This window comes from Tamandua tetradactyla, chromosome 15 (assembly GCF_023851605.1).
Source record: "Tamandua tetradactyla isolate mTamTet1 chromosome 15, mTamTet1.pri, whole genome shotgun sequence".
Lineage (NCBI taxonomy): Eukaryota > Metazoa > Chordata > Mammalia > Pilosa > Myrmecophagidae > Tamandua > Tamandua tetradactyla.
Genome location: NC_135341.1, coordinates 10,270,563 through 10,294,486, shown reverse-complemented (window position 1 = coordinate 10,294,486; position 23,924 = coordinate 10,270,563). Strand labels below are relative to the sequence as shown.

Here is a 23,924-nt window from a genome sequence, read left to right as displayed (position 1 = left end):
ACTGCCAAGTTGAGCTGTGGGTCCTTCTATAGTTAAAAAGCCTGCTGAGTCTGCAGCTCGTCATTGTGTAAAGGGAACCATAGTGAGAAATACATGAGATAACAGCTCCCTGCACACTCACTGCCTTGCACACTGTGAGTGAATGTCAGACCGATGCCCTCTCCTCTACCTTTACATGCTGCCAGCTGCACAGCAGAATTTATTTTTGCAAGCCTGGGGAATTAGTTCTGGGTTCTGATGACAGCTACCCATTAAAACCGTGGGATGAAAGACAAGCCTTTCTCTGGAATTTGACAGAACCACAGGAATGTGTGCTCACTCCAGCTATTGAGTTACTAATCGAAATCCAACAGGTATCACTCGGAGGTTTCCCCTGTAAGAGGTGAAAATGCCCTTTGAAATCATGTATCAAGTCAATTATCTGAATCAGGAGCCAAGATGAGAAGAGACCCTAGGGGTGAACCTAGCGTCAGCTAGAGTGACTGAGAAGGGGAAATAGATATCCTGCCCTCAGATGGGCAAAGTCACAGGAAAAAGGCTACATTAAACCAGATATCTTTTAAGCCAGGGGCCTCTGAAAGTTTCGTGCTCTTCATCTTTTCTTAACTATTTTACATCTATCATTAAATAATTAGTGGTGATCACTGTTACCACTGATTGAGTGCTCACCATATGCTATGCTGAGAACTTGCCATGTGTTATTCCATTAATCCTCTGACAATCCTATGCTATCAGTAGTATTACTATCCCCAATTTTAACATAAGAAAGCTGAAGCCCAGGGATATTAACGCAAATTACCCAAGTTCCATAGCTAGAAATTAGCATCAGGTTTGGCAGACTTGAAGGCTCTTAACTCCTCTAAGTCTCGGGCAGAAAGTAAGGTGAAAAGACGTGTGTAAAGAAATTACTGTGATGTGTTGAATCACTGCTGCTATTTAATTGGTCTATGCAATGCTTATATGAGGCATGTGTGGGCTTATTACATGGATCCAGGTTTGAAATGAGACCCCAGAAGCAGAACGTACAACCTCAGGGGGCTCTCTTTATACTCATGGCTCACTTTGTTGTCTGTTTACAAGAACGATCATTCTCTTTCGTTATGGCGACACATCTTCAAATTACCATTTGCGGTGATTAAATTTTATTCTGAGACAACTTTTATGGCATTTGTAAGTAATCTTCTTCTTAGAATATAATTTGAGTAACTCTGCTCCAGGGTTATAATAAAGTAATTAATATGTCAGGGCAGTTTTGAGCAGGATTCAATTTATTGCCTCCATCAACAATAAAGTTAAACACGGGCAACTTGGAGGAAAATTATAAGATGCATTAATTTTTTTTTCACCACATGGAAGGCAAAAGCCAAGTGAACTGCAGTGATTTAACCATACTTATGATAACGCATCAGTGATTTACGACCATAGCACTTACTCCTCTGGCAAGAGGTAGGGACCCAGCCCCGGCGGGGTCGGGGAGGACATCTTGGTGAGGGCCATGATGTGCTCGAAGGTGATGTCAGTCTGGGTTCCCGTGTCCACCAGCTGCGACTCGGATGGAGGCGTGACCATCTTGGTGCGAGGCGTCCTCCTTAGCACCTGTACCACGATTGGCTCTTTGGCTGTCTTGAAAGCTTCCACAGCCTGGTCATGAGTTGCTCTGGATAAGTCTTTGCCGTTGACCTGTTGGAAGGTATTCAGGGTGAGAAAGGATTCTAATGAAGCATGACTGTTCTCGGGGGTAAGCAGCTAAAAGGAGAAGGATATCAGTTTTTAAGGTTCTTTAGGTTTAGGTTTTAAAGAATGGGAATGCGCTGCTGGTGGAAAGGGAGTGAATTTGAAGGTATCCAGATCTGGCATTAAATAATAAATCTCACAGCAGGGAACTCTTGACTTCCTACTGGAATGTCTTTAACACAATCCCATCACTTGCTAATCTTGCCTGTTAAAGATCAGCCTCAGGCTCAGAACGTTTGTCAGGCAATAATAGCTAACTAGAAATTAATCACATTATGTTTTAATGGTATGTATTTTTCTAATTTGTGGCAGGTAATGCTACAAACCTTTTATGGTAGTGACATAAAGCTTCCCTTTTAAATGAATCCCTTTAAGTTGTTTATTTTTTTAAAGTCAATTAACGATATTAGAGGACTATGGCAAATAATGAGTAGGAGGTACTCAGATGGTGGATGTTTGGGAAATAACCATTGAAGAGCTGTGTTGTTTCCCACTATGGACAGTGCTGTGCTACTGCTGTATTCCCAGTGCCTAGATTTAATTATTGAGTGCCTACAGTCTACCAAATGACTTAAGTGAAGAGAGCTCTTGAGTTAACTCATACAGAGCTATGAAGTTGGGAGGACCAAAAGTATGTTTATTTCCTTCTCTAGAGCCTCAAACAACCTGCATGAGATGACCTGATTAATGAGTATAGGTTAGAACTTTTAATGCTGCATCCAGGATTCTTTCCAAATGGTGCATTCAAAATGAACTCAACACAGCTATTTTTAGAACAATTTGAACACAATTAAGAGATGAAATAGAAACAAGAATCTTAATTCCAGAAAATGAACTCCATTCTGAACAATACAGAAGTCCAACTATTTATGTTTTCCCACCCCAGCCCCAATAAAGGAAAGGCATATGTCATTATGTTCACATAATTTGATTACATTTTATGATTGGAGAACACAAGAGTTATCAGGCTCTGGGATATTCCAATATTAGTCCCCAAGTGGTAGTCTGGCTTTTAAAAATCAAATATCAAATGGTGGTATAAGACTCATATCCCACAGGCTTTATGATTGCAAAAGTTTCTCAGCTTCTCTGGAGAGCAACACTGACCTATTCAAGACATTTAACATAGGAGTTTACATCTCTTCCACTAATATTTCATTCTTTCAATTGCATGCTTTTAGCATTTATTTATAAATGTCTAAATGTACACAACCACAGCCTTTTCCTATCTGGTAAACACATTTCTCCCCATTCAGTATCAGGTACTTAAAAGATCACTGTCAATTAGCCCCATCCTCTGAGGCGAGCACTTCAGTTCCTCTTGGTCTGAGCAGGATGGGCAGTTATTGTTTCTGCAGGTGGCCTGACAGGGACAAGAGCTCTCAGGTCAGGATGCCACATAAACAGCAGCTGGGTTGAGGAATCAAGGAGGGATTCTTTCCATGTAACGAAGCCCAAGTGAATCATGCCAGTGGAGATTATTAAAGATGTGGATTTCAACCCATTTAAGTAATTTTCTTACATCATGAGGGAGTTGGGCAGAAAAAGAACTCTGGGCTACAAAATGAACCAAGTACACTTGTAAATAAGTCAATGTGTGAACCACCCAACCAAATCTGCCATCCTAGGCAGACACCAGGGTTTAACAGCTCAGCTAGCCTCACTTTTCTTCTTTTGAGAAAAGAGTGAAAGGACACTGTGCCAGTTTGCAAGGGTATATGTACCCTAGAAAAGCCATGTTTTAATCCTAGTCTCATTTTGTAAAGGCAGCCGTTTTTTCTAATCCCTGTTCGGTACTGTATGCTAGAAAATTTAATTAGATCATCTCCATTGACTGAGATGTGACTCAATCAAGAGTGGCTGTTAAATAGGATTAGGTAGAGATGTGTCTCAATCCATTCTAGGTGGGTCTTGATTACTTTAATGGAATCCTATGAAAGAGGAAACATTTTGAAGAAAGCAGGAGATTCAGAGAGAGCAAAGAATGACATAGCCAGGAGAAGCAGAGTCTACCAACCATGACCTTTGGAGATGAAGAAGGAGAGAAAAAAGCCTCCTGGGGAGCTTTATAAAACAGGAAGCCAGGAGAGAAAGCTAGCAGATGATGCCATGTTCACCATGTGCCCTTCCAGATGAGAGAGAAACCCTGACTGTGTTTCGCCATGTGCCTCCTCAGATGAGAGAGAAACCCTGAATTTCATCAGCCTTCTTGAGCCAGGTAGCTTTCCCCAGATGCCTTAGATTGGACAATTCTATAGACTTATTTTAATTGGAAAATTTTCTTGGCCTTAGAACTATAAAATAGCAATTAAAAAATTCCCCTTTTTAAAAGCCATTCTGTTCCTGGTGTATTGCATTCTGGCAGCTAGCAAACTAGAACAGACACAAAGGAATTCTTTCTCACTTCTAAAACCACGTGACAATCTTTACCCCTTCCCTGCTCAGAGCCCAGAACGTTGAGGGCTTGAAATGGCATGAAAAGGGCAGGATCAGAGAGGCAGGCCACCTGGAGTTCTGTGAAGTTCATGCAGGAGAGGAATGACTTGCATCATATTTTCCATTAGGACATGACACTTAGAGCCAAATAATGTCAGAAATTACAATAAGAAAGAAAAACTTGTTCTTGGAGATAAGTTAATGCAGCAGACAGTGTCCTTATGAGTTGATGTGCCAGCGCCAACAATTTGTCACTGTCTTCTGCTGTTGGTACTCACTGGGGATGGCAGGAACCAAAGTTAGTTTTACCCACAATGAAATAGAATATTAAGATTTTTGAATGGGACCTGCACAAATTGTCAAATTTGTGCTGTCACTGTTGATGTATAAATACCAGATCTTTTGCCAAAAGGCAATGAACACGGGATTTTCTTGCTACGGTCTCTTTTTCCTCTTCACTTGCCTGTTCTTTTCTAAAGGGACAGAAAATCTAAGAAAATAGCTCCCAAGAGTCTCCAATAAGGAATTTATCCTACAGTCTTTCCTTTTTATCCACACAATTAACAGTCTTGCAAATACCACATCAGGCAAGGTTAGTTAACTGGTCAACAGTTATCCCTCTACCCCCACTGCTTGCTCCCTTCTCAGAGAAAACTCTGATTTTGCTTCCTTTCCAACCAGATCAGAGATCATTCCCTCCACTCAGTGTGTGTGTGTGTTGTGGGGGGAGCAGGGGGAGGGGGAGAAGCCCTAAGGTGTGGATTTTCATTGTTTTTCACCCATCATGGTGATTTGTTCCTTTTGCCTAGTGATCAATTTAGGCGTAAGTATGCAGCGTAATTCTGACTGAACAGATAAAACGGGGAATCTGAGAATGTCTGAGGTTTTGTTCACTCTTAAAGTGGGACAAGAGGTAAAGACGGCCCTTTGATGCCTCTGGACAAGTCATCTGTACGTGATGGTCAGCCTTCTGGCAGCCAGTCTTCATGCTAGGCAGGGGGCTGGCCTAGGAGGCCAAGTTAACACTCTGAGGGTGTAAGAGCTGAAACATGAAGAATCAGTGTCATCAATTATCACCGAGTAAATGAACCAACCAAGCTAAAACCTCTTACCACCAAACTTCTTATATTTGATAATACATTTCTTAAATCTTAGGTCATTTTAACTTGAATCTTAATTACCTAGAACCAAAAACAGTGTAAATATCACATTGATGTACTGTAGAATTGGGCAGGGAAGTTATTCACATGTATTCTTATAGACATGCTTCTATCTGTATGTAAAAATTAACAAAAATGCTTCTGATGAAAGGTATGTCTTAAAAAGTTCCTTTTTTAGCAAAAAATGATAGCGACCACTGCTTCACCTGGACATATTTTCGTAAACCAATGTTAGAACCGCTGAGAGGATGTTTCAGTGGTACCTAGAGAACGATGCATGAAGGACCACCTGCCTGGAATACTCTAATCAGGGGAACTCCCAGGGGTAAATAGCTCCCCTGTTTCTTGCTGCACCCAGTTAGACAAAGCAGGAAAGGAAGGTTCTTTTAAATCTTTAAATACTTGGGGTATCATTAAAATGCACCAGTATGACAGCACTCGTGGGTCCCTCCCTCCCAGGCTGTGGAGGAAAGAGCAGTCGCAAGCACAAAGTCCAGCTTGGAGACTGAGGAATGCCCCCGTGTCACAGCAGACCCTCACCACTGCTTGCCACTGGGCCCCACAAAAAGGCATTTCTGACATATGTGCCCTGGGGAACAGTATCAGTAACCCAGGGCCATGCATCTTTTAGCTAAATAGTTCAAATGAGCCTCTCCACGAGCCAGGTGACCTCCCGCCTTCCTCTGGCTCAGGGAGGGTGTGGGCAGCGGTGGGTACTTGGGATTGGGCCTACCCGAGTGCTAGTTCTACCACCTCCCGGTGCTGGGGCTTTGGGCAAGTTCACTCTTTTTCTTGATTCTGTTTCCTCATGTGTAAAATAAATATAATTAGAGTGCCATGCCAATTAGGAGTATTTAAAAGTTTAAATGGGATAATCTACCCAACATGCAAATAATGAAAATTTATTAAAACACCAGGGCTGATGGGGACCCTATACCAGAGAATAAAACTGTCTAGGAAGCAAACAAGCAAACTCCAGCGTAGTTACCAAATGTCTAGTGTCCAGGACAATCGCTGCCCATCTCACATCCCTGGGGCTACTGACATACACAGTGATATTTGCAGTCCTTGAGTTCAGATTCTCTGGGTAGGTGCAACAGATCAATTTTACAGGACTTGACCCCTGCCACACAAGCTTCTTGACAAGGTATTTTAGAGATCATTATATTCTCTTTAAAGACGATGAGACGAGGCGGGAGTTTACTATCCTACACAATCCATTTTTGCAGCCAAATTTGTTTTGAATTACCTTGTGCACATAACACTTATTACACTGTCATCTTGGAATCACATCACTGAGAGACTTAGCGACGTGATAACTCCGGTGCATGCGATCAGCCAACTGAAAATGACAACCTTTATTCGGGGGATTAGCATTGCATCTCCATTACCCAGAATCACGATGATAGCTGCAATTACAGACAGAATACGCATCCAATGATGTTTGGCCCGGTCAAATTAAATATCATTAACTCGCCCAATTGAGCAGATTGCTTTTAAAACAGTTTATGCAGCTCTAAAACCAAGTAAATGGAATGTTTTGGAACAAGAAATGCTGATTGCAGACTTTATCTTTATTATAAATTAAATACTTATTCACCTAAGGCCCTGGCTGGTCCCCTGGGACTTAGGTGCAATTATGATGAAAATACAATCAGTTAGTCTCAAGGCAGATATCCTTGCCGCAAATATGACACTAAGGGTCCTTTAGTGGAAGGTCTCCTGTGACATGACAGGCAATTATGCTGAGGAGGTAAAATGATTCCTTCCTGGGTCCTTTAAAGCCTGGGGAACATTACAGATTCTCTCTATCTGAGGTGTTAAGGGCTGCCCCTTAGGTCCTGGGAACTAATACAGTACTGGTGGGTTTTTCTGCTTGGGAACTGTGCTGGTTAGAATGGGTTTGAAATCCCATTCTAAGTGATGACATCCAAATGTCCATTCAACTGCAGTGTATTTGAACCAGTAGGTGTATTACTGTACATTTTTATAATTAACATCACATTTTTACATCATCTTAGGTGATAATCTAAAGTAGCAGCTCAACATATTATAGGAGAACGTACAGGTGAATATTTTGAAACAAGGTGTTTCTGCAGCCAAATCTCCCTGGTTTCTCCATCTCTCAGGTTCTCCTTTGGAATTAGTTTTCTATTAATTCTTCTGGAGGAGGAATTAGTTCCAAGTCAATTAACTGTCATCCTTTACACACCCATGGTCCATCACTGTTCATCCCTAGAAGACTTTTCTGCAAATATCTTAGGCCTTGCTCCTCTCTCTTCTCATCTGCAAAGAAAGGCTGGGGCTTTTCCTTGAATTGGGAGATGTATGCTTAGTCCAAAATACAGATTCTTTTTACATGTTAATTTTATTGCATTTAATGATCCATACTGGTGCGATCTCCTACTGTAAAAGGTAAACAACTTCAAATTGAAGGAGGGAGGTGTGGCTAAGCTTCTGCAAACATCACATCCAAGGCCTTATAAAAATCATTTTATTAGGGCATTTCCATCTCCCGGGTGTAAACTTCACAAGGGCCTCATCAATACCTTGTATAAACTTAAATCTGTTAGCTGTTTGCCAAAGAATGTTTTCTCCGAGTAATCATCAGAGAAAAGCACATGTAGGAAAATTCCTCCACTGACAGAACTGTTCTGACACAGGATTTCAAGTAACATTAAAAAGAAGTACTTAAAGATGTTTTATGTTCTTTGCTGTTGTGAATATTAATTTGCAGTGTTTGGAGAGGTTACTAAGGGATTCTGCATGAAGATGTACGCAAGCAGGCAGCAGTCAGACGTCTGGGAAAGGTCTATGGTCAAGGTGGAAAAGCTTCAGCTCTAGGGTCTGGGCTTAAATATAAGCGACATCACTATGAATTACGTCATCCAGAAGAAGTCATTAACCTCTCAGTGCCTCCATCTTCTCCTCTGTGAAATGGGACAACAGCAGCCTCTACCTCATCGGGTTGGTTGTCAGAATTAATTAGGTTGTGCATAGACAGAGTTGGGGTTCAGGTCCTGTCACACAGTGAAGGCTCAATGAATATAAGGCGTTTATTATCCTCAGTGATTCCAGGCATTACTGGGGAACCCAGGCACTGTACTGAGCACAATGCATAGGTGAGGGGGAGCATCGTTTGGACCCTGGGGCGTGGCACACAGGGGCTTAAATCTCTGCTCCATTCACCAGATATATGTGACGTTGAGTTGATTACTGTGCCTCTTTGTGCCTCAGCTTCCTCAACTGAAAATGGGAATGCAGATGCTTATATCATAAGGTTTTGTGGCAATTAAACAATGTAATTAAAGTAACACACTTAGCGCAGTGCCCAAATGTCAGCTGTTGTTTTAATTCTATCAACTTGGATAAGTAACTCAGCCTCCCCCGGGGCCTTATCTGGAAGTGGGGTTGTGAAGATTCCTTGTAAAGGGCTTAGAGCCCAGTCCAGGTTATATATACTAAGCCTCAGTAGATGCTACCTCTTATGGGAGATATTAGTCCAGATTTTGACTCCTAAGGAATTCAGCTGCCAAATTTCAGTATAAAAAAGACTGCTCCAAGAAAGTCACATAAGAAAACCCATGAAAGGGTTTTGTTACACGCATACGTGTGGGAAGGAGGGTTTTTTTTGGATCCTGGTTTCCATCTCAAGGACGCAACAGTCTGAACTACACGTACCGGGTGTCTGCTCCGTGCCAGGGGCAGCTAAATGCCTGACATGCATGATTTCATTCAGTCTTCACAATGAGGAGGTCAAGGGTAAGGTAGGTGGTATTCTCCCATTTTACAGAAGACAAAATGAAGGCCCAAGGAGCCAAGAAACTTTCTAAAAACTGTGCAGCTTATGAGAAGTAGAAACGGGATCTGAGACGGGTCTGCCTGACTTCCAAGAGTATGTTTGAACCACCGAGCTGCACACGGGGGAGCCAGACCTGAAGCAAAGGAAACTTGAAGTTTTAACAAGTGATTGTCCTGATTCCAAGATGTGGGTCTGTCTGAAAGGGAACAGCCATCAGCAAGGAGGGGAGCGGGACAGAGAAGAAAGGTCTTTATCAAAGGAGGACATTCAGCGCCTATCTTGGAAACGGCGTGACTGCCAGGCTGAATCAAATCAGACAAATCTACAGGCCTTTCTCAGGAACTCACATTGCCAGTGGCATCATTTTCAATGAGCAAACACCTGTTATTTTTTTATATTTACAAACTTACCCCTTCCAACTTAATTGCAGAGAAGCTGAAACCAGAGGGTTTTCCTTCTCTCAAATCTTTTTTTACTAAGATGTGTCACTGAATTTCAGCCTCCTATGGAATTTATTCCAAACTAGTCTCCTCTATATACATTCTGTGATGAACTTGCAGGAGAACACCACTTAAAATAGTCCAATCAGGACTATTAAAGGATTATGTCAGTCTTTTATTAAAACAGAAAATGATCATCAGGAAGGAAACAGGTAGCATTGCACATTTTGAAGCCTTTGCATCTTGAAGAAAAGCTGGGTCAAGAATGAAAAATTTAAGAAAAGTTTATCTGAATATTCTTGGGCTTAATATAATGCACTTTACGTGCTAGTCCTAACAGGGCTATTACATTTCTCAACGGTTTTTAAATAAAAAACAACAAATACCAAGAAAAATCACAGCTAAAACCGATCCAGTTTAAATAGAATTTCTTGGCTCTTGTGGAATTGTGCCTCAAAATTGTAGTGTAACTTAAAAGATGGTTTGACATCTTTTTTATTCCTTTTTTGCTTGTTTATTTTCTGTTTTCTAGCCAAAGAAACAAAATTATGATATGTAGCCCTTATATCAAAACTAATTTTGGCTCCTGCAGAGCCAACAAGTTCAACTTGTGATTTACAGACCATGTGGCCAAAACTCCATTAAAATAACTGCAATGGAATCCTTGAAGAAATGGTGTAAATAATAAACTGTGTCTAGTAGTAAAAAACTGAGTTGAAAAGTGCTGAATCTGGAGAGAACAGACTCTTTTTGTTTCCATATAATAGTAATCATATCATATCAACTCTTAAATTATGATAGAGCTTCTCAAATACCTTCAATTTCCTAAATAGCATTTTTAAGAAGTTCTACACCAGGAAAAACTAAAAAAAGTGTGACGGGAATTTGATATGTCATACAAAGACTACAGCTACTTGTTGGCAGGGCCTCTCTCTTACTTCTTTGAATCAGAATATCTAACAATTTTGAGTATTTTTTTATGCCATGATTTTGCTTAGGCATTTTACATTCCATTGCTCAATCATTTGCTCATTGGTCTAATAAATACTAAGGAATGACTATGAGACAGGTACCTGCTTGGTGTTGTGAATAGAGTGGGGTGGGGAGGCAGAAATAGTAACTGCCTCCCAGGAGTTCACAGTCTGGCAAAGGAGACAGATGTTAATAATTCCACTAGTGAGAGAAGGGAAGATAATGGGGCAGGGTGGACTGTTGTAGGCCACAGTGCCCCTCTGAGGAAGAGAGGTTGAGCACAAAGCAGAAGAATAGATAAGATTTAAGTGGGGAAGAAAAGAGGAGAGACTCTTCCAGACAGAGGGAACAGTTGTGCAAATGTCCTGTGGCACAAGGACACCTGTAGCACCTGAGGGGTTTCTAACAGGTCAGGAAGGGAGGAACAGAGACTGTGATGCAATGAAATTGGAAGGTGGGCAGGAGCAGGCCATGCTGAATTTTGGAGGCCACAGATAGGATTTGATTTTGAGATGATTTAAGGGGGAGGGTGTGTGTGTGTAAAATTGACAGGTCTAAAAGGATATGTGCTCAGGTTTGCAATTTAGAAAATGATCACAGCAGTTGTGTCAAGACTGGATTGGAAGACACCAGGCAAGAGGCATCCTGAGTGGCCCAGGCAGAGCAAAAGGTCTTCCCACCACCCTGTTAGTCCCATGTGCACAGGAAGCAGAGACTCAGGAAGGTATATGATTTGCCGAAGGGTTACACGGTTATCAAAAGGTAGTTTGGGGGGCATGAACCTGTCTCCTAACTCCCAACGCAACAATCTGCCTAAGTTAAACCACTTGTTGAAAGAGTGAATACCAAAGTAAAACAAATGCAAATACCAAATTTCAGAAACCCCTGAAGTAAGAGCCTAAAGCAGGTCATAGGCTTCTGGAGAACTTTTTGCAGTTGTGCTACTGGATTGCTATGTGATGACAGGCTTTCAACGAGAGAGAAATTCTGGAAGGGCCCAGCTTCTATTCTAAGCCACCATCCCATCCTCACATGTACAATGGGCACCATGGCCATGCCGGCACCACCGTGGGTCCTGGCCCACTGAACATACTATTTATTGCTGGAGACTTTGCTGCCTGCGACTCCGGAATCAGCTTCTCCACCCCTCTGCAGACAAACCACAATGAGGTTAGAAAGTAGGAGGATGTAAGGTTTTTCTGTCGACTGCTTAGCAAAGCCAGTGAATCTTGTACTTGTGTCAACATCTCCCTCTGCACAATGGGACACATTTCCCCAGCCTTTATGTGGGAAGCTCTACCCACGGGCTCCTATAACACTTTGTTTTTCACACTAAGTGCCTCGTGCTGTCATTGTTTTTAAGCCCTGCTAGAAAGTCCAAACCATATATATCTACTTAGAGAATTCCTAGAATTTTAGTTTTGACTTTCATTGGACATCAGTAATTCAAAGTGATCTTATGGTGAGTAATTTTCACCGTTCTATTATGAAAATTTTCCTAATCTTCTTTTATCTCTTATTCTCCCCTTGAGGAAAACTGAGGTAGAAGGATAACCCTTTCTGTTCAAGCTTTCTTGGAGAGAGAGCAGGGATCCATATTTTAATCTGCTGACTTATGGCGATAGAATAAATTTCAAGTTAACGCTGTGTGTGTGTGTGTGTGTGTGTGTGTATAGGGAGGGGTCCGTGGGGAGTTACTATTTCATTACTTATCTGGTTGACATGCAAAATTAAAGTGCAAAAACTAACCTTGAGTTTGTCTTGAACTGTGCCAAAGTGCTTTATTTTTAACTGCAAATTGTTGCTAAACTTGTTGAGAAAATTTAGATTAGAGGAGAAAATATTTGCCTCTCTTCCACTGTGTGAAGAGACACTTTATTCAGATTTAGAAATGCATCTAAAAGAAAACAGTCTCCATTCTACCAGCTCATATTTTATCTGGAAGATGTATGAGTTTTTTGTTTAGAAATGCTTACATGCAATGTGATAACCAAGTCTGATGTATCTTAACTGCAACTGCCAAAATATTCATACTTTGCTGAAACCTTTGCTTGCAACCAGTGATCAGTGACAAATTTTATTTCAAGAGGATGGTTAAATTATGTCTAAATTATCTCTGATGAAATAAATATGCAATTACCTAATGGTCACCGTGAGAAATTAATGGAGAAATCTGGAAATACTGCCTTTGAAAGAGCCACCAATGAATGTGAGTAGGAATAACTAACTCCAGGACATAATCTGCTGTGGAAGAAACTGGGATGATTTAGGGCCTTTATGATTCAAAAATAAACTTTTAAAATTTGTACTGCTGCCTCAAAGATTTACAAACGTGATTTATAAATGACACACAGAGAATAATGACGACATCTTAGGATATTTATTACCTGTAAAATGGAAATAAAATAGCTTGCCCTCTCGACATCACTGGCACTGAAGTGCTTTAAAATATGGCCACATTATAATAATTGATCTTTGCTTTTTTATGATTACATTCTGGAAAATCAGAATGGTGGAATGATTACATATTTTAGCTGCACAGAACACCTGGCAAATAGGAGGCCCTCTGTAAGTGTGCTGAACTGAAATATAAAATTAAAGATCTTTGTAGAAAGTATGAACCAGGTTAAAAGCCCTGAAAAACTCATGTGTATGTGATTTGGTTGATAAAGGCTGGAAACCAAGATAAATGATAAAGTAACAAATAATATAGTCTTGTCAAAGGAAACCTCTAACCCTCAGCTTCCCTTACCTGTAAACTGGGGGGCTGCTGTAGATTATTGTTATTTATATTTGAATGCAGGATGAACCTCACATGACTGGAATCTGAGCCCCCCTTTGATTATTCCTGGTGACTTACGAATGCCTTATGGCTTTTCTGGACACAATTCCATAATACCTTGTGTCCCAACAATCCTGTCAATATCCTGGAAACAAGAACTGTGTACCCCAAAAACCTTTTGTACTCTAGCTTGGTTCCTTCACTGGTCTGCACTTAGTGGACACTCAGTTAAAGCTTCTTAAGTTTCTCGATTTGTTTTCACAGCATCACACCAGGGTAAAAGGGCCTCAGAAGTCTCCGAGACATCTCTCTCAGGTCCAGCAGGGGACAGTGTGCTCGTTGCCTGGTACCACCTGGACAAAATGTTTAGATGACCGAAAAATCTTGAGTATATTCCTGTGAAACACACACTGGAATTACTCTGTGAGGCTGGTCAAAGTCACAGTCTGGAAATCTCATCTCTGCTACTGAATTGTTTAAGGGTTAATAATAAAGCTAAAGAGGTTGCTTTTCTGAGAGTAAGGAGAATAACACTGTATGCCGTGGCACTGGAATTAGCATATGGACTTGAAAAACTGAAAAACTCATGTGTATGTGATTTGGTTGATAAAGGCTGGAAACCAAGATAAATGATAAAGTAACAAATAATATAGTCTTGTCAAAGGAAAACTCTAACCCTCAGCTTCCCTTACCTGTAAACTGGGGGGCTGCTGTAGATTATTGTTATTTATATTTGAATGCAGCATTTTCAAAGATGATTGATTAGACATGGGGAGAATTTGCTACAAACTACTAAGAGCAAATCATCTGAGAAGGAATTAATGAACCAAACATAACACTTGATAATGCAATTAGAATACAAGGACTCATGGGGGTTTTCCAAAGAGAAAGGAAGATGTGTGCATGGTTTTGATGATGTCAAACTTAAGGCTGAGAAAGAACATAGCAAATATTTTAAAGAGGAGAGTTATCAGAGGGGAGGGGTGACCTTTCCAGTTCTGATGCTTCAGTACAGTTAGCAAGTGTGCCCAGCTGGGTGGAAACCCACTTCCAGCTACGTTTCAGTAAAATGATGTGTGGGTCTGAGGAAAAAAAAAATGAGATTGCTGGCGGCAAAACTATGGATCCACATCACAGAGAGAGGCAGAGAGCAGCCAAGGGAGAAACATGAGTTTTTCTTTAGTTGCTTTACGCAGTAGTAAGTTTTCCCCCTGTTTTTATTTGGGTCAGGGATATTTCCTCTAAACCTTTTTTTAAGTTGAGTTTGAAACCAAGAGTATGAAGCTCAGCTTTTCCTGTGACCTCATTTCACTGTGTCTCATGGATGAGCTCACTGGAAAACGTCTTTGGCAGTGTCTACAGTCTGTGCCTAGGAAAAATTTCTGGCCATATTCTCCTCCCGCTATGCTAGGCTTTGGTTTGCATGTAAACCGTATCTGTGTTAACGTAGGCTAGCTTTTCTTCATAACTCCTCTATCTTTAAATGTTCTACTGGAAAATGCAATGGCCCTTCACCCCCTTCATTATTGGCTTGTTAGTTTTGGGGGGGACGTGGTTAACATTTTTAATGCCACTATTAATGTTTGGGGAGGCCCAAACATTTCTTCTTTTAACTATGTAGTGCAGAACCACGAGGCTGCTATCTCTAGGGTGTGTTTACATGTCTGAAAGCGTTTTTGTATGCTTTCGCTTATAGAAATACGTGTCAAGTTTGAGACATCACCCTGGAAATAAAGCCCTTTCTGGATGCCAGGGAACATGTGAGTCACATGCACACTAAAGTATTGTGAATAAAAATCCTTGCCTAGAAAGCCACAGCTCCAGCCTCTGCCTGCCTAACACCTGCTGCTCCAAGTTCAGATCCGGCGGGAAGCCCGCTAGACACCCCCACTCCCATGCCAATTACAGGTGGGGCCCCGAGCGGCCAGCTGGCTGCCTGCAGGGGTGGCCGAGGCACACTTCCTCCCGGGTGACTGTGGCTGCTTGATGGCTCCCTCTCCACCTCTGAGTGGTAGGCACCAGGGGGAACACGGCCATGGGTATTCTATCAGTACGAGAGTCACTGCTGGTGTTCAATAAATAACTTGTTGAACAAATGACTGAATCTGAGCATTGCCTCCAAACTTTCTGCATATTCCTCCTTTGGATATCATATTTTGGAAGTCTTAGCCTTGTATAATTCTCCTGAAAGCCCTGTTTCCCACAGCTCCTTTAAAAGAAATTACTGAGCACCAATGGCATCCAAGGATGTCCACATAAATGGGCTTTTCCGTATCCATTCCCTATGTCACCTATTGTTGTCCTCCCTCACGCCCCCTCCAGGAGACCTTCAACCCAGAATGATGGCGTTTTGGAGGCCTGGCTCCTCCTTCCAGAAATGCCAGCTCTGTCCTTTGGCCCCCACAGACTTGATGGGCTTATCTGACAATATCTCTTAGTGCTCAGAGCTCATGCCATGCCATATAGGTTCCAGGTACAGCACACTCACACACCAAGAAGAGATTACTTTGATACTCCTAACACACCAGGAGGAAAGGTTTGCATTTCCATGATTTAGAAGATTCTAAGTTTCAGGGAGGCCCAGAGCTCTTTCCACAGAGCAAAGCTACTCAATGGCCATTCCACAGAAGAACCCAAGTCTTCCCCCTTACAGCAATCAGACTCTGGTTTAAAGTGGGTCTCTGGACCATAAGCACTGTGAGGGCAGGGCTGTTTTCAGTTCCCCCTTCAGCACATGGCCCAGGGAACACAGGAGTCAGGGCTGACCCCAGGAAAACAGAGGGGGGCGGGGCTCTCTCTGACCAGGATGACTTGCAATTGGAATCCCTCTCCTGCAGTAACAGAAAGATAAGAGGGACTTCCACTGCAGTGAGTTCTCACACTGACACCTCATTTGAAGCGTCACCCCTAAAGCTATAGAATGTCCTCTGTTTTACAGAGGAGAAAACTGCAGCACAGGTTCTTGGTCATGGCTTCCAGCTGTTCTTCCATAGAGTCACAGTCCTTCGGTGCCCTTACCTTGCTATGGATTTATATGCTTATCTATCATATTGAGTTTCTGTCCCTCTCCCTCAAATGTAAGTCCCCTGAGGGCAGGGCCAATATTGCTTTTCCCATTCCATCATATTCCCAGATACGGGGCCCAAGGCAGGGAAGGCAGGCGGACCTGCTGAGTGTGCGCTGAAGGGACGAGCAGTGGGATCTGCCCACTGCCAGGTCAGCGCAAGCAGTACAGCGAGGCCTGTGTTAGGACCCAGGGTCTGTCCCCTGCCAGATGGGGGACCACAGCCAAGTCAGGTGACTTCTCCAACTAGCCCTCAGTTTCCTCATCTATAAAATGGAAATGACAGCATCTAAACATTAAGGGGATATATAAGAGTTAGATGGAACGCTATATGCCATACACATATAAACGTCTGTGTGGCAAATAGCATTCAATAAAGATTATTTATCATTGTTATTATTTATGAGAATAATAAATGGAATGAATGGAATATCTTCATTGCTAATTTAAGGATAAATAACACAAAGCAGGAATTGCTTCTGCTGCTTCTTGGATGTTCCTTAATTGTGGTACTGGGGTGAAGCTGGTTCTGAAATTTCATGGCCAATTGAGAAAAAAAAGAGGTCTTTACTCTTTGTGTTAATGCCTCCCTGGTGCTTGTCTCCCCTTGGCCTGCAGGGGACTAGCCAGCTTCCTCTCAGCGTTCAGCTCCTGGAACTTGAACAGATATCTGACTGGGAAGGGCAAGGGGGGAGATGGCTAGACACACCAAACATACTGGATATACTGGAACTATTCTAGATATTAGCCCTATTCTACAAATCTTAGGGTCAGAAGACTGCTAGAGAGAGAAACAAAGAAGAAGATACGAGGCTAAGGGAAGCAGAGGCAGCCTCTGTGAAGGAATTATTCTGAATAGGAACGCACTGACAGATACAGTTAAATGCAATATATAGCAGCTAGGATACAGAATGTACAGTGTGAGCATTACAAGTTATTCATGCCAGTCATTTCCTAACTAGATAAAAAGGAACATAATCCTGGGTGTAAAATACTACTGTCATTCTACGGGGGAGGGGGGAGGAAAAGCTACTGTTTTTCATCGGAAATATTGTTATGAAGGATAGTGATTTCACTTTAGGTTTTCCACTCTCCCTGAATATAAAACAGCTGCTTGATAAAGGAAAATTGGTTCATATTCTTTAGAGTTTTCATTTATTAAAATGTGAGTCACTTTTAATGTTATGTGCCATAAGCACTGGTGCTTTTGGGTAGGGGGAGTGGAATAATTAATTGCCTCATATGGCAGACCAGGAATGTGTTTGTGCTTTACACACTTGGAGAAAACTGTTTTCCACAGATGTCTGACAAATTAACTCTGCTTTGATTGGTTCAATGCCGTGAATAGTGCCTGTCTGCTTTATTAGGCTCATGCGTTGTTTGCTCACAAAAACAGACAAACTTTTTGCTTAAAAGACTTTTCTATATATAGAAACATGCAAACTCTTAGGAAATGTGTTTATAAAAACACCAGTTCCAAACACTGATGAGTCTCACAGATGTTTTCTCTTCTTTTACAACGAATGCTGTAGTTGGCGAGAGAATTCTTTTACAGATGAAGAATGCTTTATGTTAAGAAAAAATAAAGCAACATTTTATACGTTTCAAAGATCTTTACAACCAACTAATCCCTTCTTGTTCCCTATTACTATTTCTTTTTTTAACATGGGCAGGCACCTGGAATCGAACCCGGGTCCTCTGGCATGGCAGGCAAGCATTTCTGCCTGCTGTGCCACCGTGGCCCGACCCTATTACTATTTCTGACTTACTTTCCTTCAGAATTTTTTTTTTTTTTGGGGGGGGGTGAGCTTTTACTGTGAAATATTTTTTCTTGGGTATCTTCTTAATATTTTGATCACTTTGCTAAATATTGAATAAAATATAGGTAATTATTAAAAAATGTTGCAATGAGTACCTGTAAACCTGCCATCCGGTTTGAGAACAAGAGCTCTACCAATTACTCACCTGGGCAAGGTGAACTTCAAATATACCTGGAGAAGAGTTCCAAGGAACTGGGGAGGGACGCGTCTACTGGCTGTGGAGAGTTACTGCCTAAACATGTGAGATGTGACGGACCCTTGAGGTCCCTTATGGGGACCGGGACAGTAACCCTGCCCAGGGGAACAGAACAGGGAGGCCGGAAACAGCCCCACGAACACAGGGACACCAGGTCACACATCGGTGGGGAAGAGATGGGCTTTCTATAAGTGGTACAAAAGACAAATAAATACATTGGACACTAACCTTATACCATATAAAAACTCTTAATTGTGAAAGGCAAAATGTATATAAGACTTTTGTAAGACAATGTAGGAGAATATCTTTATGACTTCAAGGTAGAAAATCCATTTCCTAATGAAATGGTATACTTGACTACATTAAATGAAGAGCTTCTCTTCATTGGAATACATTATAAAGAGAATGCAAAGACAAGCCCAGAACTGGAAGACATCTGTAATGATTATAACTGGCAAAGGACTGGTGTCCAAAGTACATTTCAAGAAGTCCGATAAACCAAGAGAAAGAGATGAAAAATCCAACGGAGGAAAGGGCAAAAGTTTGAATGGGTTGTTCACAAAAAAGAAACCCAAATGTGACTAACATAGACGTGAAACAGTACTCAACTCCATCAATAATCAGGGAGATGCAAATTTAAACCACAGTGAGATGCCTCTTCATATTCCTCCACTAGAAAAATTCACACTAAAGTTAGACAAAACCAAGTGTTGGCACAGGTGGGAAGCAACAAGAATCTTTCTACGAGAGTGATGGGAAACGATGCGGCATCAGAATACTGAGAGGCATATACCATAAATGCCAGTGATTCCTTGATTCCTTCCTTCTCTCCTTCTCTCCTTCTCTCCCTCTCTCCCTCCCTCCCTTTTCTCACTTCCCTCTTTTCCTCCCTCCCTCCCCCAGGTACTATCTAATTGTCTATGTATCCCCTAGAGCAGAAGTTCTGAAAAGGTGGACGGATCCAGGAGCAGTGCATCTAACGTCTGGGGGTGGAACCAGTGCTCAGTTTTGAACAACCCTTCCAAGGGATTCTGGTGCATGTTTGAGTTTTAGAACCACCCCCTGAGAGACATTTTTGCATTTTGAGAATGGGATAACAACATACTTTAAACATGAGATACCACATCCCTTATTTTGTTATCAAATAGGCAAAACAAAGCAGAAAGCTGAGAGATGACCCTTAAAATCCAGCGAGCGTGAGGGCTGAGGAGTGGAGTGGGGCGACACTCCCACACGGTGGGGATGACACTGGGAGGCTTCTTGAGACGGCAATTGTCAAGACCCCTAAAAATGTTTGTCTTCTAACACCAAAAACCCACTTCTGGAGACGTAGGCTACGAAAATAATTAACGATTGGCCAAGGATGTTGATTAACTGACTGATATAGTAAATGGAATCCTGCAACCTGAAACCCCCCAGAAGTAAAACCCATAAATTGTGACCTGCTTTTATGGTGCAGCGTTATAGGGCTCATCATCTCAAAGGGGTCCCACTCAAATGTATTTCCCCAGATTTCTACAAATTAGATTCATTTGGGTAACAAGTTCTTTTCTAAAACCACATTATCTTTTGGCAGGAGGGTTCTGTCAATCACCATTCACCTTACTGGGAGTTTCTGTGATTACATTACTTCTCTGTTTACTATCTGTAAATTGGGAGGGTGTGTGGTTTAGAGGATGTCAGATAATTTTGGAACCTGGGATGATTCTGAGGAAGACAATAATCTCATACATACATGTGTATGTGTGTACATATATATGTACACGCATGCATGGATGTATATATTTGTATCTTTTACAGACAAAATATCAATAATATCCAGTTTTCTACTTCTAAATGAGATATCACAGAACAATTTACTTGAAAAAACCCTGCCTAAAAGCAAAATAAAATATTTTTTTTTGGTTTAGATATTTTAATTTGATCTGCACAGAAGTCTCTGGGATATGAGCTTTGCTGCCTATTCCTCCAAATGAAAACTTAAGAAGCTGTCAGAAGGCTTACTCTCAGAACATACCTTCTTCCAGTATTTTTGGTTTAACTCAGAAAAGAGTTTCTCAGACATAATCATGCAAACTCACTTGGAAGGCTTGTTAAACCCAGATTCCTGGGCTCCACCCCCAGAGAGTCTGATTTACCAGGTCTGAGGTGAGGCCTGAGAATGTGCATTTCTAGCAAGATCCTGGGAAGTGCTGATCCAGGGACCAGGCTCTCTGAAGCAATGATTTGGAAGAAACTCCTGAGACTCTTCAACAGTTAGGAAAGGTCTCCTTGGCCACTACTGGCCCTCAAATCAAAACCGGGATACTCCACCATTGAACACTGGTGCCAGTAATTTTCTGTAACTTCTGTACTTCTTTTTGGCTTATTCTTTAGAAGCTGATGGGTATAATGAAAAGTAATTTGAAAAAAAAAAAGTTTTTTACTCTGGTAGGCAGGTGACCAGGGGGCTGGGAAAGGGATCCTTTCTCCAAAGTTCACCACCACACACAACTCTGTATGTCCTTGGTGAACAAACAGGGAGCAGGCCATTCAAAGTAGGGCAGGTTCATTCTCAGCGCAGCACTCGCCCTTCGCAGCATGACTCGCCTACATCTCCCCCGGATGACGACCCCTGCAACACCAATGCAGGTGACACCACTGGACAGGTGGCCTTGAGAGCAAGTGCTTTGTGCTCAGCCTCACTCACAACAGTCAGAGAATGCAGGAGGGCGGCTCCAGAGCTGCTGACGGCATCCTTTTTGCATCCCCGGCCCCTGATTTCACCATGACAGCTCGCTGCATTATTAATGAGCGCAACCGAACTCATTTATTAAAGCTGCATGTTTTCATAGCTCCATATGTTTCTTTCTGCCCACCGTGCAGGTGGGTGACAGGATGCAGAGAGGGGCTGTCCTCTCCCCCATGACTCCGGACCCCGACCTCAAGGCTGCCACTAGAGACACTCACGTGGTCACATGACCTTCCCAGGTGAAAGTGGGGCCTGCCTGATTCAGTTTTACATCAGAAGTTCATTTGGCAAACATGCCTTGAATACTCCTAGTTATGTGCCAGGCCCCAGGGTATCAGAGAGAACAAGGCAAAGTCCCTGCCTCCCTGAGGCTGACTGACTGGCAGAGTGAGGTGGGGGCAGGTGATAAGCAAGTTAAGGAAACATCGAGCACTTGAGTTGCACTGTGCTGGGGGTGGGGGGGGAAATAAGCTGCGCAAAGAGGGGCTGATGCGGGTGGCGGGTGGGTGGAGGGGACCCTCCCAGGTGGGGACGGTCTCTAGGGAGAGACACACTGGAGTTCTTAAGGATGAGTCAGCTCAGGTAGCGAAAAGCAAGTTTGCAAAAGGAGAAAGGTGGGTCCTAGATACTGAAAGGAAGAGGAGCAGGCCTGAGAGAGAGAGTATGTGGGGAAAGCTAAGAGGCGGCCAGATTCACAGGGCCTCCCTGGCCACACTTAGGTGGTTCACTTTTCTCTGAAGACACCATGGGGCCAGTGAGCAAAAGGGTGAGGAGCTCAGGTCTGAGCACCTGGCTGCTGGTCGAACGCGTGGGCTAAAGGAATGAAGAATAAATCTATCTTCTATCTCCTCGTTCTCCTTCCTCACCCCCCTGTCCAAACTAGAGCCATCTCTTACTTGTGCCAGCGGCTACTCCTCTTTCTAGGTTCCTGCCTAGTTTCCTTGCTTCTCCTCCTGCTCTCCACCTGCCACAAACATACAAAATCCAGGGTGCTCAACCAACCATGTGCTGAGGACGGTGCAATGAGGCCTCCTTGGACTTCACGGTCTCATGGGGGAAGCAGAATAAACAGTGTCTATGGAAAGCAAGGCAGAAGGAGATGCAGGGATGGAGCCAGGCTCAGACCATTTCGGGCACACTCAGAAGGCACCTAACCTGGGTTGGGAGCTAACAGACCTCACTCAGTCCTAAGGGATAAGCAGGAAACCCCCGGTATGGTCCTTCAAATCTACTAAAGAGCAGGTAGTTAGGAAGAAGGGGGGATGTAAAGCCAGGTCTCCCCCTAGGCCATTTCTTAAGCAATATAAAAGGGGTTTATGACCCATTGTTAACAGAAGAGAGTATTTCCAATAGCTAGTGACAGATAAATGCCCTCACAGAAAAAAGTGAATTTGTCAGCCATAGGCAGGCCCCGAATTCATTCCTAAAGGACCCCCAGCTGTCAAGGAGAGAGGAAGTAGGTTTTCTTTTTCCATACCTGCTTAGCCTAACTAATTCAGAACGCAAAGTGGCTTCTAAAACCAAGCTTTTAGAATTGATCAGCTGTTTAAGCAAACCCATTCCTACTTGCAGGAAAACTCTGCTGTGTGGAGGTCAAGTTTATGTCCCTGTAATTAACGGCTGTGAACTCATGTTCATACTTAATTGGCTGAGACTTAGCAGACTTGCAGTCGCTCTGCTCTACAGCAGTGAACTCATCTAATTAAGTATTGCATGTACCTAATTAAATATGAAAATAGGATTGTGTACAGTCACGTTTCCAGAATGCTCTATACACTTGTTGATTCTGATTAACATCTATTACAGAAAATTATGCTTTTCTCGCCAAGTGGCTAACAGGCTGATATAGAAAGGGCCACAACTGTGAGCAGCTATAGTTTTCTGGAAAAGCACAGGAACTGGGTATTTTTATTTTTTTTGCCTTTTAAAACCAACAGCTTTAAGTGGCATAAAAAGGCACAGATTAATTTTTATGATATTTTATATTATTACTGAGAGGCAAAAGGATATGAATTTTCTCATATTATCTGTCTCTGAAGTTGCCTGGGAAGTTACGTTCATGGGAACCTCATATCCCCCTTGAGCTCTTGTCTCTTTGCCCACTGATGTTGGGAGCCAGAAGCTCTGTGGAAACCCTTCTCAATCTAAAAAATAAGAGACCCAAGTACTTTCAGCTCTGACAGGGGTGTCTAGTGGCACGTGGGTCTGTTTGAGAATACCAGATCTCGATATTAGCCCCACGAATTAACAGGGATTTAAAAAAACTAACCCAACTCTTCCATAGAATGTTGGTCATCTATTCAGCGACACCGATGACAATGACTCATACAAGAATTCACAGGCTTTGGAATTCACAGGCTTCACAGCACTCAGACGACTCCCAGCTCCTTTCATAATTTCTTTATGTCTCAGTTTCTTCATCTTTGAAATGGGCATAACAATATCACCCGTCTCTTGATGCTGTTGTGAGGTTCAGATGAGGAAATACAAGGCTGGCATGTAGCAGTGTCTGTAAGTGCTCAATAAATAAAGAGCTGCAATGACTGTCATTGCAATATAAGTTTTCCCTGACATCTTGAAAATTTGTATGGAGACTGTCGGGGAATGTGTTATTATAACTTCTATTTTGAAGCCTAAGTCCCAACCAGAATTATTTCCCTGTTGCCTATGACAATTGACAAAGGTCATCATTCTACCAGGAGTCTCTGGTTGACATTAGAAGGGATGGAGGGGATGAATGAGTCTGCCTGATGTGCCACTGCTTTCCCTTCCCCCGGACTTCCATGG

General features: G+C 42.4%; 1 protein-coding gene across 3 annotated transcripts in view; it reads right to left on the bottom strand.

Moving 5' to 3' along the window:
• Positions 1–23,924, bottom strand: part of PDZRN3 (PDZ domain containing ring finger 3) — a 240,192-nt gene that overhangs the window by 18,275 nt on the left and 197,993 nt on the right. For all 3 annotated transcript variants that reach the window (XM_077128685.1, XM_077128686.1, XM_077128687.1), the window contains one exon: positions 1,433–1,680. In XM_077128685.1, the coding sequence (XP_076984800.1) occupies positions 1,433–1,680 (248 nt within the window). The remainder of the gene's footprint in view (positions 1–1,432; positions 1,681–23,924) is intronic.